The 20000-nt window shown below is 49.3% G+C and overlaps 2 protein-coding genes and 1 long non-coding RNA gene across 6 annotated transcripts in view; 2 read left to right on the top strand and 1 right to left on the bottom strand.

Annotated features, from left to right (window-relative positions):
- The window catches only part of gpam (glycerol-3-phosphate acyltransferase, mitochondrial), a 29624-nt gene extending 26923 nt beyond the window's left edge, over positions 1–2701 (top strand). For 2 of the 4 annotated variants that reach the window (XM_042710091.1, XM_031582921.2), the window contains 2 exons: positions 222–280; positions 641–2701. In XM_042710091.1, coding sequence (XP_042566025.1) covers positions 222–280; positions 641–757 — 176 coding nt within the window. In that variant the 3' untranslated portion in view covers positions 758–2701. The remainder of the gene's footprint in view (positions 1–221; positions 281–640) is intronic. The other 2 variants (XM_031582919.2, XM_031582920.2) reach the window with 2 other exon arrangements.
- Positions 2702–6711: 4010 nt separating this feature from the next.
- LOC116224124 lies at positions 6712–7253 on the bottom strand. The gene is made up of 2 exons (XR_004165444.1): positions 7162–7253; positions 6712–6818 (listed from the first exon to the last, which is right to left on the bottom strand). It is a non-coding gene; the product is annotated as an uncharacterized LOC116224124 (long non-coding RNA).
- A 9153-nt stretch (positions 7254–16406) lies between these two features.
- The window catches only part of tectb (tectorin beta), a 4703-nt gene continuing 1109 nt past the window's right edge, over positions 16407–20000 (top strand). Inside the window, exons 1-6 of the mRNA XM_012840158.3 lie at positions 16407–16494; positions 16770–16960; positions 17857–18008; positions 18120–18192; positions 18685–18788; positions 19443–19526. Coding sequence (XP_012695612.3) covers positions 16407–16494; positions 16770–16960; positions 17857–18008; positions 18120–18192; positions 18685–18788; positions 19443–19526 — 692 coding nt within the window. The remainder of the gene's footprint in view (positions 16495–16769; positions 16961–17856; positions 18009–18119; positions 18193–18684; positions 18789–19442; positions 19527–20000) is intronic.

The following is a 20000-nucleotide window of genomic DNA, read 5'->3' as shown; positions in this document are numbered from 1 at the left end:
ACACATACCCACTCTCTCACACACACACACACACACACACACACACACACACATACACCTGCTCTTGACGTCAGTACACACACGAACAGACTCACACATACACTCACACACCCACACAAACACATACACACAACTGCTTTTGAAGTCAGTACAAACGTGCACACACACACACACACACAGGAGTTTGGGCCTGAGTGTGTTTCTGTTTGTGTGTTTTGCAGGGGAGAGTGCGACACATTATCTGGTGAAGAACACGGTGAAGACCTTCAAAGAGCTCGGGGTAAGATTCACAGTGTGGAGCCTAGAACCCAGTCTAAGATCTGAAGAACCACACACAGATTCACAGTGTGGAGCCTAGAACCCAGTCTAAGATCTCCAGAACCACACACAGATTCACAGTGTGGAGCCTAGAACCCAGTCTAAGAATGAAAAGATGTGAAACGTGTCGATCATCGAGTCAGTTTTATCAATGGAAATAAATATTGAGGTTTGTTGAAAAACAGGCAGATATTAATATTAATATTCTTCCAATGTTATTACTTTCCCTGTGTGTGTGTGTGTGTGTGTGTGTGTGTGTGTGTGTGTGTGTGTGTGTGTGTGTGTGTGTGTGTGTGTGTGTGTGTGTGTGTGTGTCTGACAGGTGCTGAAGGAGAGCCGGGAGAATAAGGTGGCGTTTCTGGAGCTGACCAGCACCTTCCTACCTCAGGCCAACCGCAACAAGCTGTTGCACTACATACAGGGCTTCAGTCTGCTGTAACACACACACACACACAAACAACGAGCTGTTGCACTACATACAGGGCTTCAGTCTGCTGTAACACACACACACACACAAACAACGAGCTGTTGCACTACATACAGGGCTTCAGTCTGCTGTAACACACACACACACACACACACACACACACACACACACACACACACACTGTACCCACATATAGATGCAGCCATGCCTACTCCAATGGAGAGACATATTGTACATATTGATACCCATAGCGAAGGTGCACACATATATAGATAAATACACACATGTATACACACCACACACACACACACACACCACACACACACACACACACACACACACACAGGCGCTCACTTGGACATGGACTTCTCCCACCACCTGTTAAAGGGCTTGAACTGGCTTCTCTTATTGGATGAGGGGCTACTGTGAAGAAGTTAACCTGGACGTGCCTTCACACACACACACACACACACACACACACACGGTGATCAATAACACTTGAGCCATTCATCTCCCCCCCCTCAAAAAGACAGTTTGGAAGCTCATCTACCCACAGACAAACACACACACACACACACACTGCAACCATAGCCTTTCAGTTTGTTAGTGTAAGTCTAGTGGCATTAAACGTGTTATTTTCCTGTGGGATTGTACCCCATTTTGAGTTTAGTGGTACAACTGATAACCTTAAGAGTCCAGCATAAGAATGTTCTTCACCTACCCAGATGGCCCGGACTGCAGAACCGCTACCTAAACACGACACGGGGCCTAGTCAGAATACTTCCACCTAGTCACGGGCATTTTAACTCTCAAATGGAAACTTGAAAATAGATGGAACTGTTATAATGTATGTATTGTATGTATGTATGTATGTAAGTATAATAATTTAGTTTCCCTTAAAGTGTTTTATTAGACAGGGGTGTTCACATGTTCTCTGTATTTCATTTGAGTATGTCTGCTCGTGAGTCACATGTTCCCGGCGGTTCACACGTAGTCTGTCTTTCACTGTACCCTCTCAGTTCCGTTTTCAATAGGGATGGCAGGATGTTTGTTTATGTTTGTGTTTATGTTTGTGTTTATGTTTATGTTTGTGTTTATGTTTTGCTTGATTGTAAGCCTCTCAGAGAGGTCACGAGACGTCACATGGGTGATCATGTGCCTGGGAAGTGTTCCCACTAGCAAGGTGGAGAATAAATAGACGGTCTCTGTGTGTATAGTTAACAGGTGCAAGACCTCCTCTCTCGGCTGGGTTGATGCCTCACCTGTGGGCAAGGCTAATCAATTAGGTACACTCGTCTAGGCTAATGCTAACTCCCTGCTATGGGCCAGGCTGTTGGCTAGGCTAACTCTGAGTTAGGTACACTCAACCGTGTGTTAAGTCATCACGTACCTTTGAGATAGGCTAATTCTAACTCCCTGCTATAGGCCAGGCTAATGTTAATGCTCACCTGTGGGCTAGGCTAATGAGTTAGGTACACTCGTCTAGGCTAATGCTAACTCCCTGCTATGGGCCAGGCTAATGTTAATGCTCACCTGTGGGCTAGGCTAATGCTAACTCCCTGCTATGGCCCAGGCTAATGTTAATGCTCACCTGTGAGTTTGGCTAACAGCGAAGCAACTGGTAGAGAGCATCTGTCTGAAAACGAAGCCCTTCTATGATTGCTGTAGCCGCTCCAGTTTGAGCTGTGAGAGTGTGTGGAGGGTTGTTGGGTTGTGTGAAGTTTGGGTTAAGAGGGTGTGTGGAAGTGTTTTGGAGTGTGGCAAGCTAAGCTGTGACCTGAGTTGGGAGATGTGTTGGTGTATGCAGAGGATTGTGAGTCAGATTGAGTGTCATTTTGTGTGTGTGTGTGTGTGTGGGTGCATGCACTTGTGTGCACCATGATGCTGTGTTCAACCAGAATGTAATATATTTGTAACCCCTACAGTCCTGTAGAATTAAATGGGCATGGCGGACAATGAAGTGTGTGTGTGTGTGTGTGTGTGTGTTGTGTATGAAGTGTGTGTGTATGAAGTGTGTGCTGAGTTTGTGTATTGTTTCTTTATGTGTGCTTTTTGTAGGAAGGGAGGAGCTTTAAAAGACAGCTGATGTGTCTCCTGGGCTGAGATTGATAATCCGTCTGATGTATCTCTCTGGTCTGAGATTAATAATCCATCTGATGTATCTCTCTGGTCTGAGATTAATAATCCATCTGATGTCTCTATTGGTCTGAGATTGATAATCCATCTGATGTGTCTATTGGGCTCAGATTAATAATCCATCTGATGTGTCTATTGGGCTCAGATTGATAATCCATCTGATGTATCTCTCCGGGGCTCATACGTGTCTTCTGGGAACAGATTGCTAATGGATTCTGCTGTTTCTGAGGTGGCTACCAGGTGGGTGTGGCAGGTTTGCATGTGTTCCGTAGCAAACCATTCCAAGAGATTTAGCGCTGGTATGAGAGTCCATGTGTGATGATGTGCGACTTAATCAGCGGGCCAGGCAGTCACCCACGCCCATGTGTTCTTAACCAGCGGGCCAGACATCACCCACGCCCATGTGTTCTTAACCAGCGGGCCAGACATCACCCACGCCCATGTGTTCTTAACCAGCGGGCCACACAGTCACCCACGCCCATGTGTTCTTAACCAGCGGGCCAGACATCACCCACGCCCATGTGTTCTTAACCAGCGGGCCAGACATCACCCACGCCCATGTGTTCTTAACCAGCGGGCCACACAGTCACCCACGCCCACGTGCTCTTAACCAGCGGGCCACACAGTCACCCACGCCCACGTGCTCTTTACTGTCTCCTGTCACTTCCTTCTGTAGTTCCATGGGTCTGTCTAGTGTAGAGCAGTGTGTGTGTGTGTGTGTGTGTGTGTGTGTCTGTGTCTGTGTCTGTGTCTGTCTAGTGTAGAGCAGTGTGTGTGTGTCTGTGTGTGTGTCTGTGTGTGTCAAGTGTAGAGCAGTGCCCTGAACCAGTGGGACGTGTGTGTGTGTGGTGTGTGTGTGTGTGTGTGTCTCTGTCTGTCTAGTGTAGGGCTGTGCCCTGAACCAGTGCTGTCTGTGTTTATTCTCATCTGTGTGTGTGTGTGTGTTTTGTGGGGGAGGGGGGTTCTGGACAGTCTGTCCTTAGTCTGTTAGGGGTTGAAGTTCTCAGTCACTGTCAGTCAGTAACTCTTATACGTGTGTGTGTGTGTGTGTGTGTGTGTGTGTGTGTGTGTGTGTGTTATGACCCAGTGAGGAGTGTGTTAGGGGCTGAATAATGACATCAGGTCAGAGAAATAAAAGCAATAGATGTAGAAGGAAAGAATCCGTAAGAGAGCTGCTCATTTCTCATGTTTCTCATGTTGACATATTTCTCATGTTTCTCATCCTGACATGTTTCTTGACTGGTTTACTTTTTTTTTTATGTTATTTACAATTTTTACAAGATTTGCAACCCTTATCCCCTCTGCTTCCTGGTTCTGTTGTTCTTTTACTCTCCTCTCTTCCTCTCCTCTCTTCCTCTACTCATCCCTTACTCCTCAACACACACTCATCCCAACAGATGGCTTACATCTTTTATTATTATTATTTGTATTATTTTGTAAAATCATACTAGTAGCAAAGTCCTAAACTAAACTTAAACTACACAACCAGTAAAAGTGATGGTTAGTACTAGTGTTTAACCACCATTGCGAAGTTGTGATGCGGTTTCTACCAACATGGCTGCCGTCTTCTTCACATGATGTGTGTATTTGACTGTGTGTCAGGTGACTAGCACAGAAGGGGAAGCGACTTATCTTGCCGGCCAATCAGAATGGTCACATGTCTACGAGCACAATACAGACAACGAGACAGAGTCTGCCTGGTGGCTAGTGTGATGCTGACTAAAATGGTAGCACAATCCTTCTGCTATCGTTTGTGTAGTTATTAAATGTGTGTGTGTGTGTGTGTGTGTGTGTATGTATACACTTGCTTGCATGTGTGTGAGCATCCATATGTACTGTATCAGATGTTCTAGCTACCAGGACCAGGTTGGAGTTGAACCTAAGGTCCCTGAGTTGCCACAGGAAGAGGCTGAGTTTCTATGGTAACAACCTCTTGACCTAGTCATGATTCTCTACTTATCCACCAGCGGGATGCATTGGCACCAGGACCCCACCCTCACAAGACCCCCACCCTCACAAGACCCCCACCCTCACAAGACCCCCACCCTCACAAGACCCCACCCTCACACGACCCCAGACCCCCACCCTCACCCTCACAAGACCCCAGACCCCCACCCTCACAAGACCCCAGACCCCCACCCTCACAAGACCCCAGACCCCACCCTCACAAGACCCCCACCCTCACAAGACCCCCACCCTCACAAGACCCCACCCTCACACGACCCCAGACCCACCCTACAAGACCCCCACCCTCACAAGACCCCCACCCTCACAAGACCCCACCCTCACACGACCCCAGACCCCCACCCTCACCCTCACAAGACCCAACCCTCACCCTCACAAGACCCCAGACCCCCACCCTCACAAGACCCCCACCCTCACACGACCCCAGACCCCCACCCTCACCAGACCCCAGACCCCCACCCTCACAAGACCCCAGACCCCCACCCTCACAAGACCCCAGACCCCCACCCTTACCAGACCCCAGACCCCAGACCCCCACCCTCCCAAGACCCCAGACCCCCACCCTCACAAGACCCCAGACCCCACCCTTACCAGACCCCGGACCCCCACCCTCACAAGACCCTGTGGTGGTCTGAGGTCTGAGAGCTGGATCTGGCCTCTGCCTGACGCCACTGTGTGACTGGCCTTTGAGCCGCTGTGATCCTCCACACTCTCATGTCACGCCCGTCACACGATGATGTCACATCCGTCACATGATGTGACATCACAAGGGGAGGCACCATGTCGGCCACCCATGGTTGGTCTGGTTAGGCGTAGGGTTCTAACCCTGTTACTGACTATAATCTAATCTATGGCCACTCCGACACAGACGGCGGCCATGACGGACCATAGAGAGGCTCTGCAGATGGGATAGGGGCTTTACCATTTCACAATCATTTTTGATTAAGTCTGTCACTGTCTTTTTTTTATCAGCTTGATTGATGAGAGGGAAAAAAAAGCAAAGCAAGCTGACGTGAGCCTGACTGAGAAAGCAGAAATGTAATAATGTAGTGTAGTATGGTGTAGTGTAGTGTAGTGTAGTGTAGTGTAGTGTAGTGAAGTATAGTATAGTATAGTATAGTGTAGTTTGGTTCAAAGCAATTTACAAAACATATAAAAAAGTAATAACAACAGTGAGGAAATTAAGCAGTAAGGGTAATACAATTTTTTTTTTTAAGTATAATATTAAAGTGAAACCATCAATTATTACTATGATAATTGTTATCATTTTGAAACTCTTTGAGTTTACTAAGGCTGTCAGTAGAACGGACAGCACTAGGCAAGTCCCTCCACCTCTGGGATACCATGATGGAAGAGAGTCTTGACCTTTGACCTCCATCACTGGGGTACCATGAGGAGGAGAGTCTTGACCTTTGACCTCCATCACTGGGGTACCATGAAGGAAGAGAGTCTTGACTGCCTTCTGTTGCCTTGGTGATTGGATGAGATGTGATGGTTTTTATCTGGGGTTTATAACTGATGGGTTTGAGAGTTTTGTCCAAACCCTGTCAGATGTATGGATGGCTGGTGTTTGTGCTGGACTAGTGCTGCCCTCTACTGGGCTTGGCCCGCTCATGCAGCCCCACACAGGCAGCCTGTAACTGTAGAACTAGTCAGGTGCCTCAGTCAGCTCAGCGCCCCCCTGTGGTGAAGACATGTAATGCATGTGTTTGTTCTAGTGTGTTTAAGGAGTTCTAAAGAGCTGATGACCTTAGTCTTGAGCATTAACATAGATTGTGTTACGGTAGCCTTCATGTTTCAGCGCATGTCACTTGGCTATATGGCCCAGAATGTCTTTATTTTTTGTGTGTATGTTTGTCTGTCTGTGTGTGTGTGTGTGTGTGTGTGTGTGTGTGTGTGTCAAACGCACATGAAATCAGAAATCCGAGCCTCTATTCCCCAAGGCCCTGCCACAGTACCAGACTCGTCTCACCTGAGAGAGGAACTGGACTCGTCTCACCTGAGAGAGAGGAACTGGACTCAGACTCGTCTCACCTGAGAGAGGAACTGGACTGGTCTCACCTGAGAGAGAGGAACTGGACTCAGACTGGTCTCACCTGAGAGAGAGGAACTGGACTGGTCTCACCTGAGAGAGGAACTGGACTCGTCTCACCTGAGAGAGAGGAACTGGACTGGTCTCACCTGAGAGAGAGGAACTGGACTCAGACTCGTCTCACCTGAGAGAGAGGAACTGGACTCAGACTGGTCTCACCTGAGAGAGAGGAACTGGACTCAGACTCGTCTCACCTGAGAGAGAGGAACTGGACTCGTCTCACCTGAGAGAGAGGAACTGGACTCAGACTGGTCTCACCTGAGAGAGAGGAACTGGACTGGTCTCACCTGAGAGAGGAACTGGACTCGTCTCACCTGAGAGAGAGGAACTGGACTGGTCTCACCTGAGAGAGAGGAACTGGACTCAGACTCGTCTCACCTGAGAGAGAGGAACTGGACTGGTCTCACCTGAGAGAGAGGAACTGGACTCGTCTCACCTGAGAGAGAGGAACTGGACTCGTCTCACCTGAGAGAGAGGAACTGGACTCGTCTCACCTGAGAGAGAGGAACTGGACTCGTCTCACCTGAGACAGAGGAACTGGACTCGTCTCACCTGAGACAGAGGGACTGGGTTCAGATGTCCTGCTGGTGCTCGTGTAGTGAAGAACTTATTTCAATGATAATGATTTGGATCCATTCCTGTGATTGGTAGCAAGTGTGTCCCCCGGCGGTCCAGACCACACACCACACACACACACACACACCAGGAAGTAAATATTGAAGCCCTCTGAGACAGACACTGTATGTTTTCACTGCACAGTACCTTAAAGATGTCCAGCACCTGAATCACCCCCTTTCTCATGCAGAGACTGGTGTGTGTGTGTGTGTGTTGTGGTGTGTGTGTGTGTGTGTGTGTGTGTGTGTGTGTGTGTGTGTGTGTGTGTGTGTGTGTGTGTGTGTGTGTGGAGGGGAGGGGAGGGGAGGGGGGCCCCATTTCTCCCCTGAGATGTTTTTTTTTTTTTGGGGGGGGGGGGGGGGTCACTTTACTGATAGAACCACCACTCACGGAAGTCATGAAAGTGCATGAACTGGAAGGACAATCCTGTGTGTGTGTGTGTGTGTGTAAGGACAGCACCGTAGAGCTGTGGGCACACCCACCAGTGAAGGAACCAAAGGTGTGTGTGTGTGTCCCGTCTATGTAATCTACACTGATGCTAGCAGCCTTACGGCCCGACCGTCCAATGAGCATCTCAGACAAGAGGCTCGTGTTTCTCTCCGCTCCTACTGGGCCAGGATTTCACCATGGCAACGCCGCTACCAGCACTCCTGTAGGAGCTCTTGGTCACTGGTCACTGGTCACCGGTCGGTTCAGCAGTACATACGTCTAGACTAACTAAGTAATGCATGAAATGACAGAATAAATCATTTAATTTCATTTAGTAGTCAGTTGGTCTCAAGCCAAATATGTGTCTGATTTGGCACTAATTGTACATCTTATTGATGATGTCCACAGGCTCTGAGTTTCTGAGTTTCTGAGTGTGAAACCCTGTGTGAAATCTGTGTGAGTTATAACAGAGGATGACCTTGAAATAAAAGTCTCGGTACTAAACGAGTTCTCACAAATGAAATAAACTGCAACTTTTTATAATAAGTAATAGTTCTAGTTTCTAGTTGGCTTTGACCAATCAGTCCTTTTATTTGAATGTTCATTCTAGAATGTATGGGAGTCATGGTTGTGAAGATTCCTTCCTGTTGCTGCTGTGTGATGAATATGACTGAATGCGTGACTATGTTCAATACGTGAAGTGTTGCAAGCTTTTGACTACGTTTCCCAGAATTCCCCACAGGAAGTCTTTCCTCCACGTCTGTGGTGGAACAGAGTGTGTGTGTTTGACTTGAACACACGCCGCTGGGCACTTCAAACACACACCGCTGGTCACTTCCAACACACACATTTAAGCCTGAGTCACTTCAATCTTTCATTTACTGCATCAGATTAACCCCAGCAACAGAATGTGTCCTGATGTTAATACAGATCCCCAAATTCAGCTCCTGCAGTAATCTAGTCTCCTCAGATCCCCAAACTCAGCTCCTGCAGTAATCTAGTCTCCTCAGATCCCCAAACTCAGCTCCTGCAGTAATCTAGTCTCCTCAGATCCCCAAACTCAGCTCCTGCAGTAATCTAGTCTAGTCTAGTAGTCAAGTCTCCTCTGTACAACTGGTACACATGTTAATGAGATGCACCCGTGTGCTTAATGTAGAAACCATACCTGTGTCTGTGTGTGTCTGTGTGTGTGTGTGTGTTGCAGTACTGTGTCGTAGCCTGAAGTATCCGGTTTGGCACGACTTTAGGGTTACGGTTACTCTTCTGTGTCGCTGAGAGAGAAGAGGAAGAGGAGAGGAAGTAACCGCACGGTTCTTTTCTGTTCACTCACAACCCTGTTTTTATTTCAGTTCATGCACACTTGTTTCTTTACTCCTTGTCTTTATTTTTAAATAAATTAATGATTAAAAAACGACTTCTGTTCTGCCTTGTTATTTGTCTTGTTTATGCAAAGTCATCTGAGGGGAAATTGCCCAAAATGAAAGAATATTAATGTTGATATTTTACATGATAATTTGTTCTACAAAATATTCTTGGTTGTCAGTTTGTCAGAGGTTATGGCACTGAGAACAGTCTGAAATAATAAAGAAACAAAAGTTCGACTGGAACAACGGCATGACTGACATTAGACACGTACACACAGGATGATGTCATGGATGTTTCTGGTGAGTGAGTGTGTTATGTGTCGGTAAGGGAGTGTGTGTGTGTCAGTAAGGGAGTGTGTGTGTGTCGGTAAGGGAGTGTGTTATCTGTGGCTAAGGGAGTGTGTGTCGGTAAGGGAGTGTGTGTGTGTCGGTAAGGGAGTGTGTGTGTGTGTCGGTAAGGGAGTGTGTATGTGTCGGTAAGGGAGTGTGTGTGTGTCGGTAAGGGAGTGTGTTATCTGTCAGTAAGGGAGTGTGTGTGTGTCGGTAAGGGAGTCTGTGTGTGTCGGTAAGGGAGTGTGTGTGTGTCGGTAAGGGAGTGTGTGTGTGTCGGTAAGGGAGTGTGTGTGTGTCGGTAAGGGAGTGTGTTATCTGTCAGTAAGGGAGTGTGTGTGTGTCGGTAAGGGAGTGTGTGTGTGTCGGTAAGGGAGTGTGTGTGTGTCAGTAAGGGAGTGTGTGTGTGTCGGTAAGGGAGTGTGTTATCTATGGCTAAGGGAGTGTGTTATCTATCGGTAAGGGAGTGTGGTGTGTCGGTAAGGGAGTGTGTGTGTGTCGGTAAGGGAGTGTGTGTGTGTCGGTAAGGGAGTGTGTTTCCTGCAGTCTGGTGGCGTCATGAAGCAAAACTGAGGACCAGCAGAAGTGACCCTGGAGCACCACAGGCCTGAAGGGTGGGACCGCTTGGAGTGTGTGTGTGTGTGTGTTCACACACAGCAGAATTAGAGTGTGTGTGTGACGGAGACGGTGACAGTCCGTCAACAACAACTCACACACATAGTTCGTTCCACTGAAATACAGGCACACACACACTCACTCACTCAGTCACTCACACACACACACACACACAGAGACAGTCCGTCATCTACAACTCACACACACAGTTCGTCCCACTCAAATACAGGCGCACACACACACAAACACAGACACACACACAGACACACACACACACACACACACATATATAGTCCTTCCACCTGCCCCTGCCCCAGTAGTCTGAGGGTGTTACATAATGTGCTGGAGTCTGAGGGAGGGCGATCTAAACAGAGACGAGGTCCATCAGATTCTGGGAAACCCGATGCGTGGCCGGGGGCCCGGGTCCTGTGGCGTGGTCCGATGGTCCGATGCGTATCTCTCCCGGCATTCCCGCTCCGGTGTTTCCCAGCGGCCGGGCCCTTTCTGATGCTAATGGGTCACCTAAGTGGCTGCTTCGGCCCCAGAATGGGCTCATCAGAACCACTGTCCCTGCAATCAGCTGCCCGACTCATCTTACCCCTGCCCCCCCTCTCTGACTCATGTAATTGCCCCCATTTGAGCCTCTCCCGATTGTTGAAGCTGCAAAAAGCCCCTGCCCGGGGGGCAGAAAGGTGCGGTCGGGATGAACACCGACCAGGTGGTCTGTGTGTGTGTGTGTGTGTGTGTGTGTGTGTGTGTGTGGACCAGGTGGTCTGTCACAACGCTGGTTTAACCCCGGGGTCGTGGGGTATTAGGGGTAGAGCTCCTGTTTGAGGGGCCACAGAAGCTCTCTCTGTGTGTGTGTGTGTGTGTGGGGGGGGGGGGTGTGTATGTGTGTGTGTGTGTGTGGGGGGGGGGGGGGTATGTTTGTGTGTGTGTGTGTGTGCTGGCTATCTCTTCTGACCCATTTTCATGCTCTTATCTGCCAGCGAGCATCACTAGGGCTACTGAGGGCTTCAGTTACACAGATTCATGTCAAAAGGGGATGTGTGTGTGTGTGTGTGTGTGTGTGTGTGTGTGTTTCGAGTGCTGTCTCCACCGGTAAACACCATGTACACCTATACACATTTAAATATCCTAATCGGCTCGCCCTGTTTGGGTGGTATCTGTGAGATGGTCTGATTCCATGTTCCACCTGCGTAGGCAAACTGAAAGAGCCCTGGAAGGAACCCACAAGAGGCCGGTAAGGAACCCACTGAATGAAATGAAGTTTCAAAGGACGGCTGACAACAGCAAACTGCCCACATTGCTATGAATTTTCATTATTCATTATTCATTATTCAGTATGCATCGGTTTGGTGTTCACTTCTTCCCTTTGAGAAAGGAAAGAGCGCCCCCTGTCTGTCAGGGCAAATGGCGGCTCGGCTGCAGACACACCACGGAGGTGTGTGCGTGTGTCGTGTACAAGACTAATGACACACACCTGTGCTCTCTCCTTCAGAGCGGCCGTGTGAGCGAGCAGGAACTCACTGACCCCGTCCAGCGCAACCAACCACAGCAGCAGCGGAGCCAGTCAAGGACACACACACACACACACACACACACACACACACACACACACGGTCAAGGACACAAGCCTCCGTTTGAGCCCAGCACACAATCCCCCACAATCACTGCCTCCACACAATGGGCTCCGCTCCCGCGCTGAAACATGAACCCTGAGAAAAGTACAAGTCCTCTTCCTCTCTCTTCTCTCTCCTTCTCTCTTCTCCTCTCCTTACTCCTCCTTCTCTTTCCTGTTCTCCTTACTCCTCCTTCTCTTCCCTCTGTTCTCCTCTCCTCTCTCCTCCTTTTCTTCCCCTCTGTTCTCCTCTCCCCCCTCTCCTGCTCTTCTCCTCTCTCCTCCTCCTTCTCTCTGTTCTCCTTTCTCCTCTCCCTCGCCTTTGTTTTTCTCTCTCCACTCTCCTCCTCCTCTTGCGCTCTCTTTTCTGTTCCCTCTCCTCTCTCTCTCTTTTCTGTTCCCTCTCCTCTCCTCTCTCTTCTGTTCTCTCTCTCCTCTCCTCTCTTCTCTGTTCTCTCTCTCCTCTCCTCTCTTCTCAGGCCCACCAATGTACTTCCTCCTGTCTTATCTTCTCTTGTCTATTTTCTGCTCTCTCTCTCTCTCTCTCTCTCTTTCCCTCTCTCTCTCCTCTTTTCACCTCTATCCTTTCTTTTCCTCTCCTCTCATGTCCACCTCATCCCTCTTTCCTTCTCTCCATCCATGTCTGAGCTAGAGACCAACGTCTTTTCAGTGATTCCTCATTCATTTCCTCATTCATAATGAACAATTAAGATCAGTTGTTTGATAGTTCCTAATGAGGGTCCTTGATTGTGTGGGGTATCACTTTAGGGTTGCTCTCTGCTCACTTACGGTACGGTGTGTGTGTGTGTGTGTGTGTGTGTGTGTGTGTGTGTGTGTGTGTGTGTGTGTGTCTGTGTCTGTGTGTGTGTGTGTGTGTGTGTGTGTGTGTGTGTGTGCCTGGGAGAGGACAGCAGTGAGGTTGTGATGGATTTGATCACCATGAAGAATGTGCCAGTGCAGTGCTGCACTTCAAGACATATCAGCCAAAGCACACACACACACACACACACACACACACACACACACACACTGCCCAGAGCTGCACTCCCAGACAGATCAGCCAAACACACACACACTGTGTCCTGTGTGTCCCTCAGGAGTGTCAGTACCTGACATTCACAGAGGGCTTTTGTCCAAAGTCCAGCACACTACAACAGCCAACATTGGGGGTGTGGCCCTCAACCTCCACCCCCCCCCCCCCCGACACACACACACACACACACACTCTCCCCGCCAAACCCATAAAATGCCCCCCGCCCCAGCCAATCCATCAGACAGTGCCTTCAAGACCACTATGGCATCTCTCTACAGGAGGGTGTAGCTGCTGCCTGAAGCCTCATTTCTATCCCACTACTCTGGTAAGACTGTCACCCCTCTCAGGAGGGCTAGTGTGGGGGTGTAAAGGCACCTCTGTCAGGAGGGCTAGTGTGGGGGATACCCCTCTCTCAGGAGGGCTAGTGTGGGGGTGTAAAGGCACCTCTCTCAGGAGCGTTAGTGTGGGGGATACCCCTCTGTCAGGAGGGCTAGTGTGGGGGATACCCCCCTCTCAGGAGGGCTAGTGTGGGGGTGTAAAGGCACCTCTCTCAGGAGGGCTAGTGTGGGGGATACCCCTCTCTCAGGAGGGCTAGTGTGGGGGATACCCCTCTCTCAGGAGGGTTAGTGTGGGGGTGTGAAGGTGACAGGAAAAGATACTGTGGTCTGCTCGCGCTGGTGGACCCTGTGTTTTTTTGCGTATATGCAGAAGAGGAATAGCCAGCGGTTGTTGTTGTGTGCCTGATGTGTTTGTTGTCGTGTAGCTGATGTGTTTGTTTCCCAGGTGTTTGTTGTTGTGTAGCTGATGTGTTTGTTGTCGTGTGCCTGATGTGTTTGTTTCTCAGGTGTTTGTTGTTGTGTAGCTGATGTATTTGTTTCCCAGTCGTTTGTTGTTGTGTACCTGATGTGTTTGTTGTTGTGTAGCTGATGTGTTTGTTGTTGTGTAGCTGATGTGTTTGTTTCCCAGTCGTTTGTTGTTGTGTACCTGATGTGTTTGTTGTTGTGTAGCTGATGTGTTTGTTTCCCAGTCGTTTGTTGTTGTGTACCTGATGTGTTTGTTGTTGTGTAGCTGATGTGTTTGTTTCTCAGGTGTTTGCTGTTGTTTACCTGATGTTGTTTGTTTATTGATGACTGCTGTGGTAACTTGCAGTCTTGGTCTTCTTTTTAACAACCATGATAAATACAGAATTCTCGTATTCTCGATTTATTCTTTTTACCTTCAGTATGTGTGTGGATGCACACTACACATACTCTGGACCCCAGGATCTTTGGCTTAATGGCCTCCGTACCGTAGACTAGTTATTTGATGCTTTGAAACTTTCAGTGAAACAGACAAGCAGTTAAAGGGGCACCAGGTAGAGTTACGTAAGAGGAAAACTACCTGTGCCGAGGGAAAAGCTGCCTATTGTTGCTTTAAGGTTATCGCCTGAGTACCAGGGGACGGTGGAACTGATCTTGGTGCTAGACGTGGGCCAGACGTGGGCCAGACGCGGGCCAGACGTGGGCCAGACGTGGGCCAGATGAGAGCCTTTGGGAGAGATGGGCACAGATATATCTCAGGGCTGTCGTCTGTGTGTGTGTGTGAGAGCTGGGCCGCGGTGATGGGAGGTGAAAGAGCTGTGTGTGTGTGACTGAGTGTGTGTGACTGAGTGTGTGTGTGTGAGAGATGGGCCGCGGTGATGGGACGTGAAAGAGCAGTGTGTGTGTGACTGTGTGTGTGTGACTGAGTGTGACTGAGTGTGTGTGTGTGACTGAGTGTGTGTGTGAGAGAGATGGGCCGCGGTGATGGGAGGTGAAAGAGCAGTGTGTGTGTGACTGAGTGTGTGTGACTGAGTGTGTGTGTTAGAGATGGGACGTGAAAGAGCTGTGTGTGTGTGTGACTGAGTGTGTGTGACTGAGTGTGTGTGAGAGATGGGCCGAGGTGATGGGAGGTGAAAGAGCAGTGTGTGTGTGACTGAGTTTGTGTGACTGAGTGTGACTGAGTGTGTGTGTGTGTGTGTGAGAGATGGGCCGCGGTGATGGGAGGTGAAAGAGCAGTGTGTGTGTGACTGAGTGTGTGTGACTGAGTGTGTGTGTGTGAGAGATGGGCCGCGGTGATGGGACGTGAAAGAGCAGTGTGTGTGTGACTGTGTGTGTGTGACTGAGTGTGTGTGTGTGTGTGTGAGAGAGATGGGCCGCGGTGATGGGAAGTGAAAGAGCAGTGTGTGTGTGACTGAGTGTGTGTGTGTGAGATGGGCCGAGGTGATGGGAAGTGAAAGAGCAGTGTGTGTGTGACTGAGTGTGACTGAGTGTGTGTGTGTGACTGAGTGTGTGTGACTGAGTGTGACTGAGTGTGTGTGTGAGAGAGATGGGCCGCGGTGATGGGAGGTGAAAGAGCTGTGTGTGTGTGACTGAGTCTGTGTGACTGAGTGTGTGTGTGTGTGTGAGATGGCTCGCGGTGATGGGAGGTGAAAGAGCTGTGTGTGACTGAGTGTGTGGTGTGAAAGAATGTGAGTGTGTGTGTGTGAGACTGTGAGTGTGTGTGTGTGTGAAAGCAGTGTGAGACTCTGAGTGTGTGTGTGTGTGTGTGTGTGTGTGAGAGCAGTGTGAGCCTGTGAGTGTGTGTGTGGGAGAGCAGTGTGAGACTGTGAGTGTGTGTGTGTGAGAGAGCAGTGTGTGACCGTGTGTGTGTGTGTGAGAGAGCAGTGTGTGACTGTGTGTGTGTGTGTGTGTGTGTGAGAGAGAGCAGTGTGTGACTGTGTGTGTGTGTGTGTATGTGAGAGAGCAGTGTGTGACTGTGTGTCAGTGTGTGTGTGTGTGTGTGTGTGTGTGTGAGAGAGAGCAGTGTGTGACTGTGTGTGTGTGTGTGTGTGTGTGTGTGTGTGTGTGTGTGAGAGAGCAGTGTGTGACTGTGTGTGTGTGTGTGAGAGAGCAGTGTGTGACTGTGTGTGTGTGTGTGTGTGTATGTGAGAGAGCAGTGTGTGTGTGTGTGTGTGTGTGTGTGTGAGAGAGCAGTGTGTGACTGTGTGTGTGTGTGTGTGTGTGTGTGTGTGTGTGTGTGAGACAGAGCAGTGTGTGTGTGTGTGTGTGTGTGTGTGTGTGTGTGAGAGAGCAGTGTGTGACTGTGTGTGTGTGTGTGTGTGTGTGTGCGTGAGAGAGAGCAGTGTGAGACTGTGAGTGTGTGTGTGTGTGTGTGTGTGTGAGAGCAGTGTGAGCCTGTGAGTGTGTGTGTGTGAGAGCAGTGTGAGCCTGTGAGTGTGTGTGGGTGAGAGCAGTGTGTGACTGTGTGTGTGTGTGTGAGAGAGCTGTGTGTGTGTGTGTGTGTGTGTGTGAGAGAGCAGTGTGTGACCGTGTGTGTGTGTGACTGTGTGTGTGTGTGTGTGTGTGTGTATCCAGCCCAGGGTCTCCATGCTGTCTGGCTGTGAGTGGGACAGAGCCTCTTCTCTCTCCTCCTGTCTGGATGTGAAGCGCCTGCGGAAGGACATGGGTCTCAGCGCTCCGCTCCTCCTCCTCCTCCTCTTCTTCTGCGCCCTGCTGCCAGTGGCCTGGCCCTGCACGCCTCAGAAAGCCGGTAAACACCACAGCGCCATCTACAGGCACAGGGGAAAGACTCTTTCTTCCTGTCTTTCAATCTTTTCATAGTTCATAGAAAACAGAAATAAAATGTTATCATAATAATAATAATAATAATAATAATAATGTTCTAATTGATTATTTTCACACGTACGTACCAGATGAAATGAGTATCTGTACTATAAGCACTCACTGTCGGTAAGTAGTGGAAGGATCATCTGTGTGTGTGTGTGTGTGTGTGTGTGTGTGTGTGTGTGTGTGTGTGTGGCTCAGACTACGTGATGGTGTCCTGCTTCCCCAACACCATCATCGCCCACGTGCCAGAGTGCCCGTACGGCTGGGAGATCGCCCAGCTCTCTCTGGGGGGCCTCTGCTACAACGGGGTCAACAGCCCCGGATACTACCGATTCGCCATCCCCGACCTCACCCCCCGCAACAACTCCTACTGCGGCACTCAGTCAGAGGTGAGACGTGTGTGTGTGTGTGTGTGTGTGTGTGTGTGTGTGTGTGTGTGTGTGTGTGTGTGTGTTTCCCCATCCCAGACCTTGTCCCCCCGCAACCACTGTAAGATAAATTCAGTTCAATACGAATTTATTAACAGCTTATGCCTATTAACATAGTATAGCAGTGCAGTTGGAAATAAGTCTACTGTAAGTGTAGGAGAGGAGTCTCGTCTCTCCCTGCCTGTGCTTTGCAGACAAGAGGGGCCTAAAGATAACATTCACCAAGCCAGTGGCCTTTTCAGCCTGGTGGAGGACAGATAATGGCCATCTGCAGAAGGGAGTGTAGGTGCTCACAAAGGCATAATTGTCAGCCAGAAATTACAGTTCCCTAGGGGAGGATACCTAAGGCCCCCAGGAAGTAACCTCAGTGGATCTGGACTTAAAAGACTAACTTTTTTCATACGTGGACCAGAATGCATTCTCTCAGTCTCGGGTGACGGAGCTCTTGTGTGAACTCATCAGCCAGACTGAATTTTGTACAACCTTTTTTTACCAGTAAACTCAACTTGTATCAACTAAGTGCTTCGTTTGGCGGTCTTTACTCTGATTCTCTGAAACCAACACGCAAATACAGTTTATTTTAACACCACTCCTACTGTGGCACACAGTCAGAGGTTTTTAACCTACATGTGCGTTATGGATCTGCGGTGTTTAACCTACATGTGCGTTATGGATCTGCGGTGTTTAACCTACATGTGCGTTATGGATCTGCGATGTTTAACCTACATGTGCGTTATGGATCCACAGTGTTTCACCTTTTTGTCTATGTGTGTGTGTGTGTGTGTGTGTGTGTGTTATGACTCCATGGTGTTTCACCTCCCTCTCTGGCTGCTCTTGTCTGCTCTTGTCTCTCCCAGTACATCGGAGGCAAAGACCCAAAGTACGTCTTCTACAACTCCATCGTGTCGAACGACTCGTCCCTCACCGTGCGTAACCAGCCGGTGAACTACACGTTCAGCTGCACCTACCGCGCCGCCTACCTGGTGAACAACGCCGTCTTCAGCCAAAGGTAGGCCGGGCGGGGGCCGACGTGTGTGTGGCGCGGGGGACGCTCTTTGGCACGTCTGCATTCTGACCAAATAACGTTCAGCGTTTTTACTGTGCCCAAATCTTCTTCCAGAGTGGCCACTGTCTACGTCAACAACGGGAGCGTAGGGTCCTTTAAGTCTCAGCTGTCCATGAACGTCTTTACTGTGAGTACGACACTTTTCTACTCCGTTTAACTCCATAACTCTTAACATACATCAATCGTATACCTGTTTACCAGGGAATTATCATTGAGATGTCTGTTTATTGTCATTTAGATTCACACGCAGGCCACACAAGCTTGTATGTAGGCCTCATAGGTGATAAGTATAGGTAGCAAGAAGAAATTATTTTAATGTTCAGGTGACCAATTATTACATTTATTTTAACACTATTTCAATGATTAAATGCTTAAATGAGGCCACCATTATTGTTTCCAATTGTCTGTTCATTCCAACCTTACATTTAGTCATTTAGCAGGTGCTTTTATCCAAAGCGACTTACACATTGTATACACATTTTACATTTACACTGATGGCACACCAGGAGCAATTAGGGGTTCAGTGTCTTGCTCAAGAACGCTTCGACAGGGATCGAACTAGCAACCTTCTGATTACTAAACGACTTCTCTACCCCCTGTACCACTGTCGCACCTTCAGAACTCCAAGTTCCTGTACGCTAAAGATGCTCCCTATGTGATTGACACGTCAGAGATCGGCTCCGAGGTCTTCATCGGCATCGAGGCCAAGGGTCTGAGCAACAGGTATGAGTTTCACCTTCCCTCCGACACACACACACACACACACACACACACACACACACACACACACACACACAGACTGAGAGCAGTCTGTAGTAGTGAGAGCAGTCTGTAGTAGTGAGAGCAGTCTGTAGTACACACACACACACCACACACACACACACACACACACACACACAGAGTGAGAGCAGTCTGTAACAGCCAGTTCTCAAACAACGATACAACACTGTGCTCTCTTCCTCTCCTGCTCTCGCGAATTCAGGAAGTGGCGGTTCTTTATAGTGCAGGGACACGCCCCCCCCAGGTGGTTAATCACCGGCACCTGGAAGACAGAGATTGAACACAGCCACACACACGCATGCACTCAATTGGCACACGCATTCCTGCAGACAAAACAGGCAGAGCCGACGAGCCCAAAGGGGTTCGTCACACACACACACACACACACACACACACAGGGGTTCGTCACACAGCCCTACTATAATGGCCTCCTCCATCCTCCTCCTCCTCCTCCATCCTCCTCTTCCTCCTCCATCCTCCTCCTCCTCCATCCTCCATCCTCCTCCTCTCTCCTCCATCCTCCTCTTCCTCCATCCTCCTCTTCCATCATCCTCCTCTTCCTCCATCCTCCTCTTCCATCTTCCTCCTCCTCCTCAGGTTTAAGGTGGTGATCAGTAACTGCTGGGCCACGCCGTCCCCGTACTCTACAGACAAGAAGAGATGGAGCCTCATCATCAACAGGTACACACACACACACACACACCACACAAGACCAGCGCTGAACACACACCACACAAGACCAGCGCTGAACACACACAGCCCAGGCCAGCGCTGAACACACACAATACAAAACACACACAGCCATCATAGCCAACAGACCCCAGACCAGCGCTGAACACACACAGCCTAGATCAACACTGAACACACACAGTATGAAACACGCACACCCAACTGAGGCAGGATCAGGTCCTGATGTGATGCGGACCCTCAGGCCCGGCCCTAACGGTGTGTGTGTGTGTGTGTGTGTGTGTGTCAGTGTGAGTGTGAGTGAGTGTGAGTGTGTATGTGTGTGTGTGTGTGTGTGTGAGTGTGTGATTGTGTGTGTGAGTGTGAGTGTGTGTGTGTGTGCTAGTGTGTTAGTGTGTGTTAGTGTTTGAGTGTGTGTGTGTGTGTGTGTGTGTGTGTGTGTGAGTACGGGTCGCCGGTCCTCAGCTC

The sequence above is a fragment of the Clupea harengus genome, chromosome 16, assembly GCF_900700415.2.
Source record: "Clupea harengus chromosome 16, Ch_v2.0.2, whole genome shotgun sequence".
Classification (NCBI taxonomy): Eukaryota; Metazoa; Chordata; class Actinopteri; order Clupeiformes; family Clupeidae; genus Clupea; species Clupea harengus.
Note: the sequence above shows the minus strand (reverse complement) of the source record. Positions and strands in the feature narration are given on the sequence as shown.